Raw genomic sequence first — 13,759 nt, 5'->3', positions numbered from 1 at the left:
GTGGAGAAGCCAAGTAAGCAGGGAAAAAATGAAGTCAAATGACTGGGAAGAATAAGTGGAAAATACTCAGTATGCCAGAAGCCTTAGAAAAACACAACCCTTTTGAGAGGACATTCAATTAAAACCCAAAGTGTCTTTTTGGTAAGTTAACTGAAAAAACAATGGTTGAAACCCTTTGATTTAAAGTGAGTATTTAATATTAACACACAGGACAAAAAACTTTGAAGAGGAAAACCACGGAAAGGTTAAAAGAAAATCAGGCATTCCATATATATTTTTAGGCTCACTAATTAACTAACGATGAAAGACACCCCCCTGTTTAAGCTGATGTATAATTAAGGTATCCAAGTACAAAGAATTCATCTCTGAAGCTAAATTAGAATGTCGGAAGCAAAACCTGAGCTTTTTGCAGGTACTCTTTAAAAAAAAAAAAAACAAACTTCTGAAAGTATTCTCTATTCTTAGAGTAAATCATTGAGAAGCTTCCATAGATGAGGCACTCCAGTCAGTGCCATGGGGGTGGGGGATGGGTATACAGACAAATAAGATTTCTTTCAATACTAGTTTATGAAAGGCTGATCATCCAGGAAGGCTAGAATCAATGCTTCCTGAAGTTTGGTTATTTCAGGCCACGCCCAGTAGTTAGTTGCCCTCTAGTTAGTGCAGAGTTGACCAATGCAAACCTCAAGGCTTTTGTTTAGGAAGAAAAGAAAAGTGAGTGGCAGGGACACAGAACATACTTTAATCCTTTTTAATCCTTTTTTAATTACGTAGAATCATCAAATGAGCACAGGCGACCTCACTGAACCGGAATGCAGTCTCGCTCGGGGGGCTTAGCATCAGTCCGTTTGATCTGGTACCCCGTGGCCTCGGGCTGTTGTGCTTTCTACCATCCGGTGTTATTAGTGATTGTGCTTTAATGAGCCCCCTTTAAAAACCTGTTCATGTGAAATGTTAAGCGCTTTTTAACCCGCGCCTCAACCTCTGTGACGGAGAAGGCAATGGCACCCCACTCCAGTACTCTTGCCTGGAAAACCCCATGGATGGAGGAGCCTGGTGGGCTGCAGTCCATGGGGTCGCTAGGAGTCGGAGACGACTGAGCGACTTCACTTTCACTTTTCACTTTCATGCGTTGGAGAAGGAAATAGCAACCCACTCCAGTGTTCTTGCCTGGATAATCCCAGGGACGGGGGAGCCTGTTGGGCTGCCGTCTATGGGGTCACGCAGAGTTGGACACGACTGAAGCGACTTAGCAACCTCTGTGAGCTCCGTCCTGTTCTTAGATGTGTCCTGACACTTGGTGGCATTCGTGAAGCCAGTGGGCGCTCAGGATTTAAACCCAAGTCTATCTCTGGCACCTGATCTTGGCATTTTCTTCTGCAGTCTCTGTCACCTTTTATCTCAATTCTGAAATCCACAAAACTTGACAAATGGAAGTTCTTTTTTCATACCCATGGTGCGCAAACTCAGTCTGTGGCGAAACCTGGCCTGAAGTGACTTGGGGCCATGGTCTTCCCTGCTCAGTGTGGATGTTCACAGGTTGCACTGTGCTTGTATTGTGTCTGTAGACTGGACTGTTTCTTGCAGTGGATGTATTTTTTTTAACTTCCTAAAATCTGAAAACCTTTCAACTCAGAAGCCATCTAGCCCTGTGGGTTTCCAGAACAGATGTGAACCTGATCACCCCTTGTCACCTGGCACCTGCCAGCCCACTGTCACTTCTCCTGACCCTCCCTCTCCTGCTTCCCGCCGCCCCACCACCACTGTGCTGTTCATCTGCGGCTCCTCATGCTGTGGACAGGGCGACTTAAGCACGTCAACTTTTATTACCCCCAAAACTCAGATAGAATACCGAGGTCATACTGATAACTTCCAGTTCCAATTCAACACCACAGAGTTCTCGCTCTTTCCCATTCCCTAACTTCCTTCTCCTCCAAGGAGAATGTCATCATTTCTTTTGTGCTTTTTTTTTAAAAAAAGAAAATGTCCTTTCTATATAACCAGGATACAAGCTATTTCTCCTGGTACATGCAAACGTACATGCCCATTTTAACTTAGATAAATAGGTCCTTCATTTTATAATGAGGTTCACCATGAGTTGTTTTGAAATATCAGCATTTTTAATGCACTTACAATGGTTCATCCATAAAAATTATGTTTATGCAGAATAGTTCAGGAATGATTATATATATTGTGTATATACCTATATATATACACATATATATAATCTGAAGCAAAGCAGCTTGAATCATTGTGTTAATCATCTAAGGCCAGATGAATGTGTATCGAGTAAGTGTGGGAAGGTCATATGCTGAGATGCTACACTTCCCTTCCTTTTTGGTGTTCCCTTAGGAGAAGAGGGAAAGGCAGAATTATTGATTAATTAAAGATTTATTGGAGGCCTTCAGTATACTACTCAATTAGAATGAGGAAAGTGAGGGATGGGTTAAGACTTTAATCTTTTATTCTGACTTTTCTGGAAATGGAGAAGGGGGCAGGGGGCATTGGGCAGAAGAGGTTCTGCAGATGAGCCTCAAAAGTGGGTTCTTTTATTTCCAGTCTCACTTGGTGAGGACAGGAAAGGAAGAAACCAGAACTGGGCTGGAAGTGTTAGAATGGATTTACTTCTGAACCTCTAATTTGGTGCCTCATCACATGCAGAAGAAAGTTGAGAGTTTGGAGGTGAGGTTCATCCTCTGATCCCTGCTTCCCTCTCTCCGGGCCTGGCCCTGAGGTGGCCCATTTCCCAGCGGCCTGCAGGGGACATGGGGCGTCGGGCAGGCCTATCTGATCGTGAGGGAGTTGGGCCGGACCTGTAAGTATCACAGAGGACAGAAGAAGAACTAACATTCACTGGACACTTGGCTCTGTATCAGGCTTCGTACGTGTTAACCACATGTCATCTTTACAAAAATGGATGTTTCATCCCTATTTTACAGATTAAGGCAGCTGAGGCTTCAGAAGTTAAGAAGCTTAAGAAGGGTTTCCCACCCCCACAAGGGCGGAGTTGAGGCTGATGCACATTTCTGTCCCCAGAGCTCCTATCCTTGCTGTCACATCCTCGCTGGATTTACAGCAGGGGTTAGGGGCAAGACCAGTCATGGAACCGCTGGGGTCACATGGCAGCCAGGGAAGGGGCTCGGGGTCTCCTCTTTCACGTGGCCTGGTACCTTTTCTCTCACTGTGCCACCACTCCACTGCTGAGGGCACCTGTGACCTGGCTTCTTGGGCACCTCCCAAGTCCTGTGTCTTGGTCAGACCCAGGGTCTGCGGCTGCTTCCTGGGTCCTGAGAGAAACACGTTTGAAGAAAGTCTTAGGAAGCAATCAACCCGCAGTAGGTGAATGTTTGTGGAATGAATGGGTTTGTTGCCTTCTGGAATCTCCTGTGAACAGGAGTGGATTTACATGTTCTCCTAGTTTTCTACTTGGCAGTTTTCCCACAGTGTTTATTTGAAAACAAATTCCGATTATATCCCAGGTCACTTTTACAACGCCACTGGGAACACTAGGGCTGTATTTGTGTGGAGGAAAAAAACAGCTTTCGAGGTTGCCTCTTGGAATAAACGCTCCTTTTCTATTCTAATTAAATTATTTTATTAAGCTTGCTATTTCAGAGGATAAAGATTTAACTAGAGACTGCAGGGTTACTTAATGTTTTCTTCCTAGCCAGTTACTGGGCTACCATGAGAACCCTTTATTATTCCATCTGTTAGGGTATAAAATCACAGAACATTTTTCATCTGTTAATAGGGAGAGATAATGCGTGTGAGAAAACTTCATATATGTTCCTACGAAAGGAGCTTCCTGTGCGCCTGGCTAACACAATGAGAGAAGTTAATCTTCTGCCAGAGAACTTGCTTAACCGCCCTTCGGTGGGATTGGTTCAGAGCTGGTAAGTACGTAGTGTCGGGCAGATGGGTCTACCCAGAATGCTCAGAACATTTGGCATTGGGACCAATCTCCCTAAAAGTACACGTACTGCTTCCTGTAGGTATTGACTCATTCAGGATAGCTGGGTTTCTTAGGTAATTAAAGGGCTTTTTTTTAAAACTGATACGACAATGTGTAATTGTCCTAAGGAAAATGCTTTTCAACTGTACGAAACACTTCCTTAACTTTTCCAATTTTTTTCTTGTTATAAATCTGATTTTTCAGGTAACTGAGAATTTTAAGATTTTTTTTTTGGATGCGGACCATTTTTAAAGTCAGTTGAATTTGTTACAGCATTGCTTCTGTTGCATGTTTTCGGTTTTTGGCCCTGAGTCATGTGGGATCTTAGCTCCCCAACCAGGGACTGAACCCACACCTGCTACGTTGGAAGGCAAAGTCTTTACCACTGGACCACCAGTGAAGTCCCAAGTTTCTTTGGGGAGGGGGAGGGGTGGTGGTGCAGAAATCTCAAGACAGTGTATAATTGTCCTAAGGGAAATAACTTGTCAACTGTACCAGACAGTTTCTTGACTTAAAAAATTTTTTTCAGTTATAAATGTGATTTTTCATTGGAAAAAAAAATAGGGAAGTGAAGAAAATTATGGAAAGAATACCAATGCAGTGGCCCCTGTGAGCAGGTCTCCCAATTCTTTCTTTGACTAGGGGAATGTTGCTGCTTTGATCCAGTCTCCATCATGGTTTTTTCTGTTTTTCCTTTTAAAAAAGTTTTTGGAAGATCATACCTATTTTCAGACAAATTAAGTCATTTGAAGGGGAACGTCCCGAGTGAAAAAGATCAGCCACTTTCTGTGCTTCAGCTGCCCCATGAAAAGTCTGAAAAATCTTAACAGGATGACTTAATGTGATGCTTAAAGCACGTGCTGTCTCATTGAGGAAGTTGAGTTTGTGACTGAACTGCCCAGTTGGTAGGTCGAGTGTGAGGTGGTGGTTGAATGGTAGGAGGGAAGACCAGGTGGTATATTTTTAGAAAGGGATTTACATGGCAATGCTTGTGTTTCTCCTCTGTATTCTCCAAGCAGAGAGCAAGTCCCCATGGAGAAAGCTGGAGGAGTGCATGAGGCCGGATACAAGGAGAGTGGAACCATTCATTAGTTGGTGTCTAGAGGGTTAATGGAGACCGGGCTACTGAAGAACGATGGCCATTCACCAGTCATTCCTCAGTAATGCTGGTTATAGTACATTCTTAGGGTTGAGAATGTCATCTGAGAAGCAGTCTATGGGTAGTCTTAGAGGTACAGTATTCAGTCCCTCTCCCAGACAAGCAGCCATGGCTGGCGCAGCAGCCCCAGGACCCAGGATAGCTCAGAGAGGCAGCGACCTTGGCTTCCATCTCAGAGGCAGTTGGATTTTGCCCTGAACTCATAGCTTGTTTCAGAAGCAGCAAGTATTATGCTTGCTTGTATGAGACTTTCTTATTGCTCTGAGACCATGATAAGAGATTTTCCACCACGAAGTATATAAGCACTATTAGGGGCCTGCTACTGGGCTGGGAATTCTGGGTAGGCTAGCTATCTTTCAATATTACTGCATCACCCCTGATTTCAGAATCCAGTTCAGGAGCATGCGTTGTTTTGACTTGTCATTTCCGTTTCTTCTCGAAAGCGAATCTTAAGTATACTGGGCCGTGAGGCTCACCTGAGTCAGAGTTTGTTCTCCATGCCTTCTTGACTTGCAGGCTAAGAAGCTCAGCATAATCTAAAACCTCTTTCCACTTATAACATCTTTTTAAATGACACCCCCTTCTGTAAGGATGATATGCCAGCCTGAAAATCTGACATGTGGCAGACCTGAGGGCATCACTGTGGATGGCTGTCTGTGGCCTCTTAGGGTGGCTTGACCTAATGATTTTAACAGTGTCTAATTCATAGCCTTAAATGCTCAGAAACTGTATTAAAAAATTATCCCGAGATGAACATGCTTTAGTATCATGCATTGTCACAAAGTTCAGGTGAGGCTGATTAATAAGAATTCATTCCTGTTTATGTGTTCATAAGCTAAACAGTCATGTTTAGTTGTTGGCATTCCCTCATCCTCTATCCAAAGCAGAAGAGTAGGATTAGTAGTAATTAGTTACTAAAAATAATTAGGATAAGGGATAATTTGTTCAGACATGTTCAGACCCAAAGCAGAGCTCACATACCTCTAAGTAATCGGAATCTCTGAATCACATTACTTCCTCCATTCTCCAGATCTTTATTGGACACATTATTGCTTACGCTGGCCCTGATTGAGATATGCTGGTATTCCTAATCAACAACAGGACCTGTTTCAAAGGGCCTAAAAGAGGTATAGATGGGGAAACTGTGGAAACAGTGACAGACTTTATTTTGAGGGGCTCCCAAATCACTGCAGATGGTGACTGCTGCCATGAAATTAAAAGACGCTTGCTCCTTGGAAGAAAACTTAGACGGCATATTAAACCTAGATGGCATATTAAAAAGCAGAGACATTACTTTGCCAACAAAGGTCAATCTAGTCAGGGCTATGGTTTTTCCAGTAGTCATGTATGGATGTGAGAGTTGCACTATAAAGAAAGCTGAGTGCCGAAGAATTGATGCTTTTAAACTGTGGTGTTGGAGAAGACTCTTGAGAGTCCCTTGGACTGCAAGGAGATCCAACCAGTCCATCCTAAAGGAAATCAGTCCTGAATATTATTCATTGGAAGGACTGATGCTGAAGCTGAAACTCCAGTACTTTGGCCACCTGATGTGAAGAACTGACTCATTTGAAATGACTCTGATTCTGGGAAAGATTGAAGATAGGAGGAGAAGGAGACGATGGAGGATGAGGTGGTTGGATGGCATCACTGACTCAATGGACATGAGTTTGGGTAAACCCTGGGAGTTGGTGATGGACAGGGAGGCCTGGTGTGCTGCAGTCCATGGGGTCACAGAGAGTTGGACACGACTGAGCAACTGAACTGAAAAGACACATTCTTTCTCCTCCATTTACATGTTGATGAATTTAGGTTAACTCTGAGAAGGAATCTTCTTTATTTCTGATTCTAACTTCTTAGAAGTTAGAATCCTTTTCAGGGTCACACACTTGCTTATTAAATTTTCTATGCACTTTTTTTTTTGGTAATCAAACTACAGACTTGGTATCCCAGTTAGGATACGTGTATTAGCAAGTTAGCAGAAAATCCAGCTAAGCCTGACTGAAGCAATAAATGGTGACTTAAATCCACCCATAGGATGAGCTTTTAGAGTTGGTGTAATTCAGAGAGTCATGAGATTTTCAAGGTCCTACTTTTCATGGGGTTGACTTCATTCAGTTCAGCTCAGTCACTCAGTCGTGTCAGACTCTTTGCGACCCCATAGACTGTAGCACGCCAGGTTTCCCTGTCCATCACCAACTCCTGGAGCTTGTTCAAACTCACGTCCATTGAGTTGGTGATGCCATCCAACCATCTTGTCCTCTGTCCTGACTGGATTTTCTCCTGGTGACAAAATAGCTGCAGCAGTTCCAGGCTTTACATCCATGCACCTCTCTCCCAAAGACCACCAGCAAATCTGCTCTCATTTTACTGGCCTGAATTGAGGCTCCATTCTTGAGCCAACCCCTGAGTTCAGGGGAATGCAATGCAGTGACAGGCTTAGACCAGGACTATCAGACTAATTAGGAATTAGTGACAAGAGGAATAGGATTACCCAGAGGAAAACTGGCCACTCAGGAGCTCTGCATAGTATCAGCTTCCCCTGAAGCACTTGGGTTCCATGGGAGAGCAAGGGGATTGGATGGATACCTGGGTGGAAATTTAAGGTACTCTAAGGCTTCCCTGGTGGCTCAGACAGTAAAGAATCTGCCTGCAATGCGGGAGACCTGGGTTTGATTCCTGGTTTGGGAAGGTTCCCTGGAGAAGGGAATGGCTACCCACTTCAGTATTCTGGCCTAGAGAATTCCATGGACTGTATAGTCCATGGGGTCGCAAAGAGTTGGACACGACTGAACTGGCTGGTGACAAAGGAAGAGGGGAAGGAGGTTGGATGTTGGGTAGGCAACTAACACAGTATCTCTTTTTCAGGTATATGCAGAGTTTTCTTGAACTTCTAGAATATGAAAATAAGAGCCCTGAAGATCCGCAGGTCTTGGATAAGTAAGTAGGACACCAAACTTACCTGAAAGTCAAAGAAATGTTTTGGTAAATGGAACTCACATCATTGAGAGCAAGAAGTACAAGTGGGATGGAAGCATTAGGTTTCTTAATGGGTAACAGCTCAACATTGCAGTTTTTTAATTAATGAATTAATTTTAATTGGAGGATAATTACTTTACAATACTGTGATGGTTTTTGCCATATATCAGCATGAATCGGCCACAGGTATACATGTGTGTCTCTTCCCCCACCCATCCTGAACCCCCTTCCTACTGCCCTCCCCACCCTATAAATTCGAGCTAAGAGTTTAACTAATACCAGGAGACCCTTCAAATTACGCCTCATGATCTAATTCTTAATACTTGTGCTTCTTTCTGGTGAACTGGTGCTGGGCACCCACTGTAAATACTGCAGTAAATGTTCCACCTAGTGGTAGTTTTAAGAATGCACTGACCTCTGTGTATACATGAGTTTATGTACTTAGTCCTTTATGATTTGTTTTTAAAGTTTCAATGCAGTATTACATTTGAGCTCAGAGAAAGGATAATGCTTTTATTCTGGAGAAGCATGAAAGTTTGCTATTAACATAACTATTCTGAATTCTATTGCTTCTATTAGGTACGGAGACTGCTAAATTTGCATGCTGATGGAAAACATTTCCAGTTTTTCTTTTTCATTTAACCAGAAAACACCCAGCTCTGAGTGTGTTTTTTCCCCCGCCAAGAGAAATTGTGTCCTCTTCCCATTATTTTTCTCCTCTTTCTTGTACCCATCATTGAATGCATACGGCAGGCCTGTTGTCCTGAGGAATTTCCAAGTAGAAACCTGGCCCACATCATTGTGACACCAAATGCCTTACATGTAGGTGTTCCATAAAAAGAACTAAGAAATGTCACATTACATAAGTGACCTTAGCTCGAGGCATTTAACCCGGCTGTCTCAATTCACAGGTAAGGCAACTGAGGTCTGAGATGTGAAGTGACTTCCCCAAGATTGTAACATCAGTTCGGAGCAGAGCTGAGTCTCTAAATCATGTTTACTCTTCCTCAGTACAGTTGCTCTTTGCAATGCACCATATTGCCAGAACTGCTGGTCTGAGTCGTGAGTAGCTAGGTCAGATGTACTTGTAAATTAAAGTGCAAAGGAAAAAAGTCCTGACCTGTTTTTACTTCGCTAGATGTTTTGTTAATGGGTCTATGAAATGTGGAAGAGGAGGCATTGGATTAGAGCCCCGGCTGTAACATTTTCCTTGTTACAGGCCTTTGCTGTCATTTAAGTTATCAAAGTTAAGTGAATCGAATCCAGAAGCTTTGTTTTCACAAAAGTCCTTAGCTAGTGACAGTTTGTTTGGCTGGTATCCTGCAAATAAGGACTGACCTCTCTAGCTTCAGATTTGGGGATATAGGTTTGTGAGCATCTGTGATATTACATTTCTGCTGTGTACTTCCTGGAGTCCTGTTATTTATGGACACAAGCCTTTAGAAGCTTCCAACTTCTGGATCCAGTGTGTACGAGATCGTAATGATAATAGCTCTCAGTGAGTTTCAGTAACCTGCCCAGGTTGCCATGAAGCTAGTTGGGAGACTTGGGGTTGTAGAAGCCAGATGCTTGTGGTGAAGGAAGGAATGGGGAGTCCTGTTCATCATAGCAGCCTTTTCTGCTCAGTGAGAGGTTATACAGGAGTCGTGAGCAAGGAAATCATAAGTAAAGTGAAAGTAGCAAGGGAGATGAGGATGTTGATCATAATGACCAAGTTTAGAAGAGCCCCGGGACTTCCATAGTGGTCCAGTGGTTAAGTCTCTTTCTTCTTATGCAGGGGGTGCCGGTTCAATCTCTGATCAGGGAACTAAGGTCCCATATGCCACAGTGCTGTGCTTAATCATTCAGTTGTGTCCGACTCTTTGTGACCCCATGCACTGTAGCCCGCCAGGCTCCTCTGTCTGTGGAAATTCTCCAGGCAAGAAGACTGGAGTGGGTTGCCTTGCCCTCGACTAGGGGATCTTCCAAACCCAGGGATTGAACCCAAGTCTCCTGCTTTGCAGGCGGATTCTGCACCATCTGAGCCACCAGGGAAGCTCTGGGTGTGGCCAAAAATGTAAAATTAAATAAGACTTGTTTAAAAAACAAAGGAGCCCCAGAAGATTGGGAAAGTAGTCTGAGAATTGAACCATTGAGGCAAGTATCCTCCCTACAGATAAGTTGAGTCACTTTCCTACTGTAAAGAATTGTTACATTTTAGTAATATTTCATTTATGAATACATTGGGAAGAGCATTATGTAAAGGATAAATGGTCCATTAGAAAATTTCTCATGAATAATTATGACCTTCTAATTTCTGAGTTGACTTAATCATTTTTGCTGTCTCTGTACATATGTATTTATTACAGAAGAGTTTCATCATTGAGAAACATAAGACTATGCAGATAGTCACTCCAAATTTCCATTACTGGGAAATTAAATTACTGTTAACATTTTCCTTCCGTTCATACTTTTAACTTGGCGTACGTGTTTCTATATGTACAGAATGTTTTGTTTTGTTTCTTACAAAAATAACAGTGTCAGCATTATAGGTCTACACCACTGTTAGTAATTTCATAGTGCTCCGCCTGTAGATAGGTCAGATGACTTGACCTCCTGTTACTGGGTTTAGAATAGTTTGTGGTCTTCTTGCTACCCTAAGTAGTGCTCTAAAGAACAGCTCTGAAATACAGTTGTTGACCTTATCCAGTTCTTTTCCTAGAGTCAGTTCCTGGGAGTAACTTTCTTTGGGCTTTTGGTACAGGCTGCTCAGTCGTCCCTAGAAATTCATCAGGTATGTTCCCACTCTCTAGCCAGCAGGGGTTATTCTTTGCTAGTCCAGTAAGCATAGCGTTGCATTGTTTTAATTTGCTTTTATTATTTCAAAGGTGAAGTTATTGGCATTTGCATGCCCTCTGGTACATTTTCTATTGATACCAGGCCCCTTGCCTAGTTTTCTGTTAGGGTGTGGTCATCTTTTCCTTTACTAAGAATGGTAACTCTTGTGAATGTATTTTTCTCAGATTTCACTTTTCTTGTGTCCTTATAAAATTGCTGAGATCCTATACAGTCCTATGATTTGTTTCTTCATGGTTTCTGCCTTTGTAATTAGGCTTAGAACAGTCTTCCTTACTCCCAAGGTTATATACTTACTCATCTGATTTTCTTCTTTCTTTTCTACAATTTCAGCCTTTTGCATTTAAGTTTTTTAACCCATTTTTGGGCGTAAAGTTTAAAATTGGGGCATGACTTACATTGTTAGCCAGCTATCCCAACTAGTTTGTTCTCCCTACTGACTTACATTGTCACTTCATCATTAGTATTGCTGAATTTTTACACACACGTTCTCATTCATCCTTGGTCTTGGTTTACAGGTTTTTATTGGTTCCATTGACTTGCTTTTCTGTTCTTAAGTTACCATTCTCAATATAGTTTTCCCTCTACACCTTTATAATAATGTACCCAAATATTTGAATAGGTTTGTCTTAATCACCTTTGTTCTATCTATGTTCCATCACTATTTTACTGCTGTGAGAAATTTGCTTCAAAATTTTGGTTTTAAATGATTTGACATCATTTATTTCTTCATGGAAGCTATCTTTTTAAGACTCCATCATAAATCCTTGGAGATTTTTGGTATTGTCTTCATGTTGTCAGAAGAAACATCAATAAATTCTACAGTTATGTATTCAGCAAACATTTATAGAGTCTGTTTCATATGTAATCATTTGTCTAGAAAGTCAGTGGATTCCTAAAAAGGCATTTGAGCATTCTGTTTCTTTATTTAAAAAGTTAAGTATTTCTGAAGGAAGACTTCCTGTAAAAAGTTTCAAGCAAAAACTGGGTAATCCTTTAGTTTCTTGTGAGTACTTCCTTATAGCCTATGATGATAATGACGGCTCTGCCTATAAAAATACCAGTAGGTAAATAGTTCCAAAATAAAGCTGGGAAATTTGTGCATTAGTCCATGAAACATAAAGACTGACTACTTTTTTGTTTCCTTCCTATGCAGCTTTCTACAAGTCCTAATTAAAGTCAGAAATAGACACAATGACGTGGTTCCTACAATGGCCCAAGGAGTGATCGAGTACAAGGAGAAGTTTGGGTTTGATCCATTCATTAGCAGTAACATCCAGTATTTTCTGGACCGATTTTATACCAACCGCATCTCTTTCCGCATGCTTATTAACCAGCACAGTAAGTTGGGTTTTCTTGGTCCAGTTTTGAAAAGATAACCAGGGTGATTTCGCCCAAATGTTTTCCTATTGCTTCACTTTCAATTTACTGATCTGCATTTTTGTCTAGAAATTTTACTTCTAGGTCAGTTTTTCCTAAGTGAGTCCTATCTATGAAAAAGCTAATCTCTAGAACTCTCAGTTAAAGGAAATCCTTGGAAGGCTTTTTGGATACTCATATTAGAGACAGGACCACTGCCTGCCTTTTAAGCCTCTGCTGTTATGTTCCTGGTGGGGCATAGTATCTGGCAGGCACCTGGCAGCCTGGTGTTCATCTCTGAATATTTCCAGTGTCTCTTAGAGTCGGTTCTGATCTTTATCCAGGATGGCACATGATTTCCTTTTTTGGTTTTAAAAACAAACTTGAGATAATGATACTGAGAATATTGAATTGGCATGTTGGCAATATGAGCAATTGATCTTACATTTCACAGTGATCAGTGAAATCAGGTTACGTGTAATTGTCAAACCCTAATCTTGTATTGAGAGTTTTAATCTCCTCTCTAGGCTGATAAGCAGATAAGAAAAGAATAACTAAAATTCTCTCCACAAAAACTTTTAAACTCATTTTCAGTGTGTCTCTGTGTCCAATTTCGTAATTTTTATGAAAAAGCTTCCAGGTGTCTAGAGTCTAATTCATCCCCTTTGTTGAGTCAGAAAATGGACAGAGCATCTTTATTTTAGTAATATTACTTTATTTGGTTAAACAAATGTTACGCAGCTGTTAAATGTGGGTTTGTTCTAAATGTATGTCTGTTGAAAATGTAAATGTTTGGCAATTTACAGGAAATATAAAAGAAAAACAAGAACCCCAATACTATTGAATTAAACTACTTAGATAACTATAATTTCTTTCTGACCTGAATATGTGTGTCCACATATATATGTACATGGTTTTCGATCATTAAACTTGCGCATCTCTTGTTTTTCTTCCACTTAATCAGTTGACACTTTACATATTGGCCTAATGCCCATGTTTGTCCTCTTTCATAATTAAAACCTTCAGCTATTTTATTTAAGCATTTTCCTTTTGTTGAGTCTAAGTTATTCCCTTTTTTTGTTTGACTGAAAAATAGGCACACATATAAGCATTTGCATTCAGATTGCTTTTTTGTTTGGCAGGGTTTTCTTTTGGCTTTTTTAAAAAATTTATTTTTAATTGGAGGATAATTGGTTTACAATGTTGTGTTGGTTTCTGCCATACAACAACATGAATTAGCCAAAATTATGCATATTTTATCATTATAAAGTACATAATTTATACAATTGTATAAACTATAAATTTATTGTATAAATTGTCCTCCCTCTTGAACCTCCCTCCCGCCCCATCCCACCCTTCTAGGTTGTCACAGAGCACCAGGTTGAGCTCCCTGTGTTGTATAGCAACTTCCCACTAGCTGTCTGTTTTGCATGTGGTTGTGTGTATATGTCAGTGCTACTATCTTTAATTGTCCCACC

General features: G+C 41.3%; 1 protein-coding gene across 4 annotated transcripts in view; it reads left to right on the top strand.

Annotated features, from left to right (window-relative positions):
- Positions 1–13,759, top strand: part of PDK3 (pyruvate dehydrogenase kinase 3) — a 77,636-nt gene that overhangs the window by 23,025 nt on the left and 40,852 nt on the right. For 2 of the 4 annotated variants that reach the window (XM_081567927.1, XM_081567925.1), the window contains exons 2-4: positions 3,752–3,893; positions 7,977–8,048; positions 12,079–12,263. In XM_081567927.1, coding sequence (XP_081424053.1) covers positions 3,752–3,893; positions 7,977–8,048; positions 12,079–12,263 — 399 coding nt within the window. The remainder of the gene's footprint in view (positions 1–3,751; positions 3,894–7,976; positions 8,049–12,078; positions 12,264–13,759) is intronic. The other 2 variants (XM_081567926.1, XM_081567928.1) reach the window with 2 other exon arrangements.

Source organism: Giraffa tippelskirchi, chromosome X (genome assembly GCF_054371585.1).
Source record: "Giraffa tippelskirchi isolate mGirTip1 chromosome X, T2T-mGirTip1v1.2.pri, whole genome shotgun sequence".
Lineage (NCBI taxonomy): Eukaryota > Metazoa > Chordata > Mammalia > Artiodactyla > Giraffidae > Giraffa > Giraffa tippelskirchi.
The sequence above is the reverse complement of the archived record's forward strand: the minus strand, read 5'-3'. Positions and strand labels throughout refer to the sequence as shown.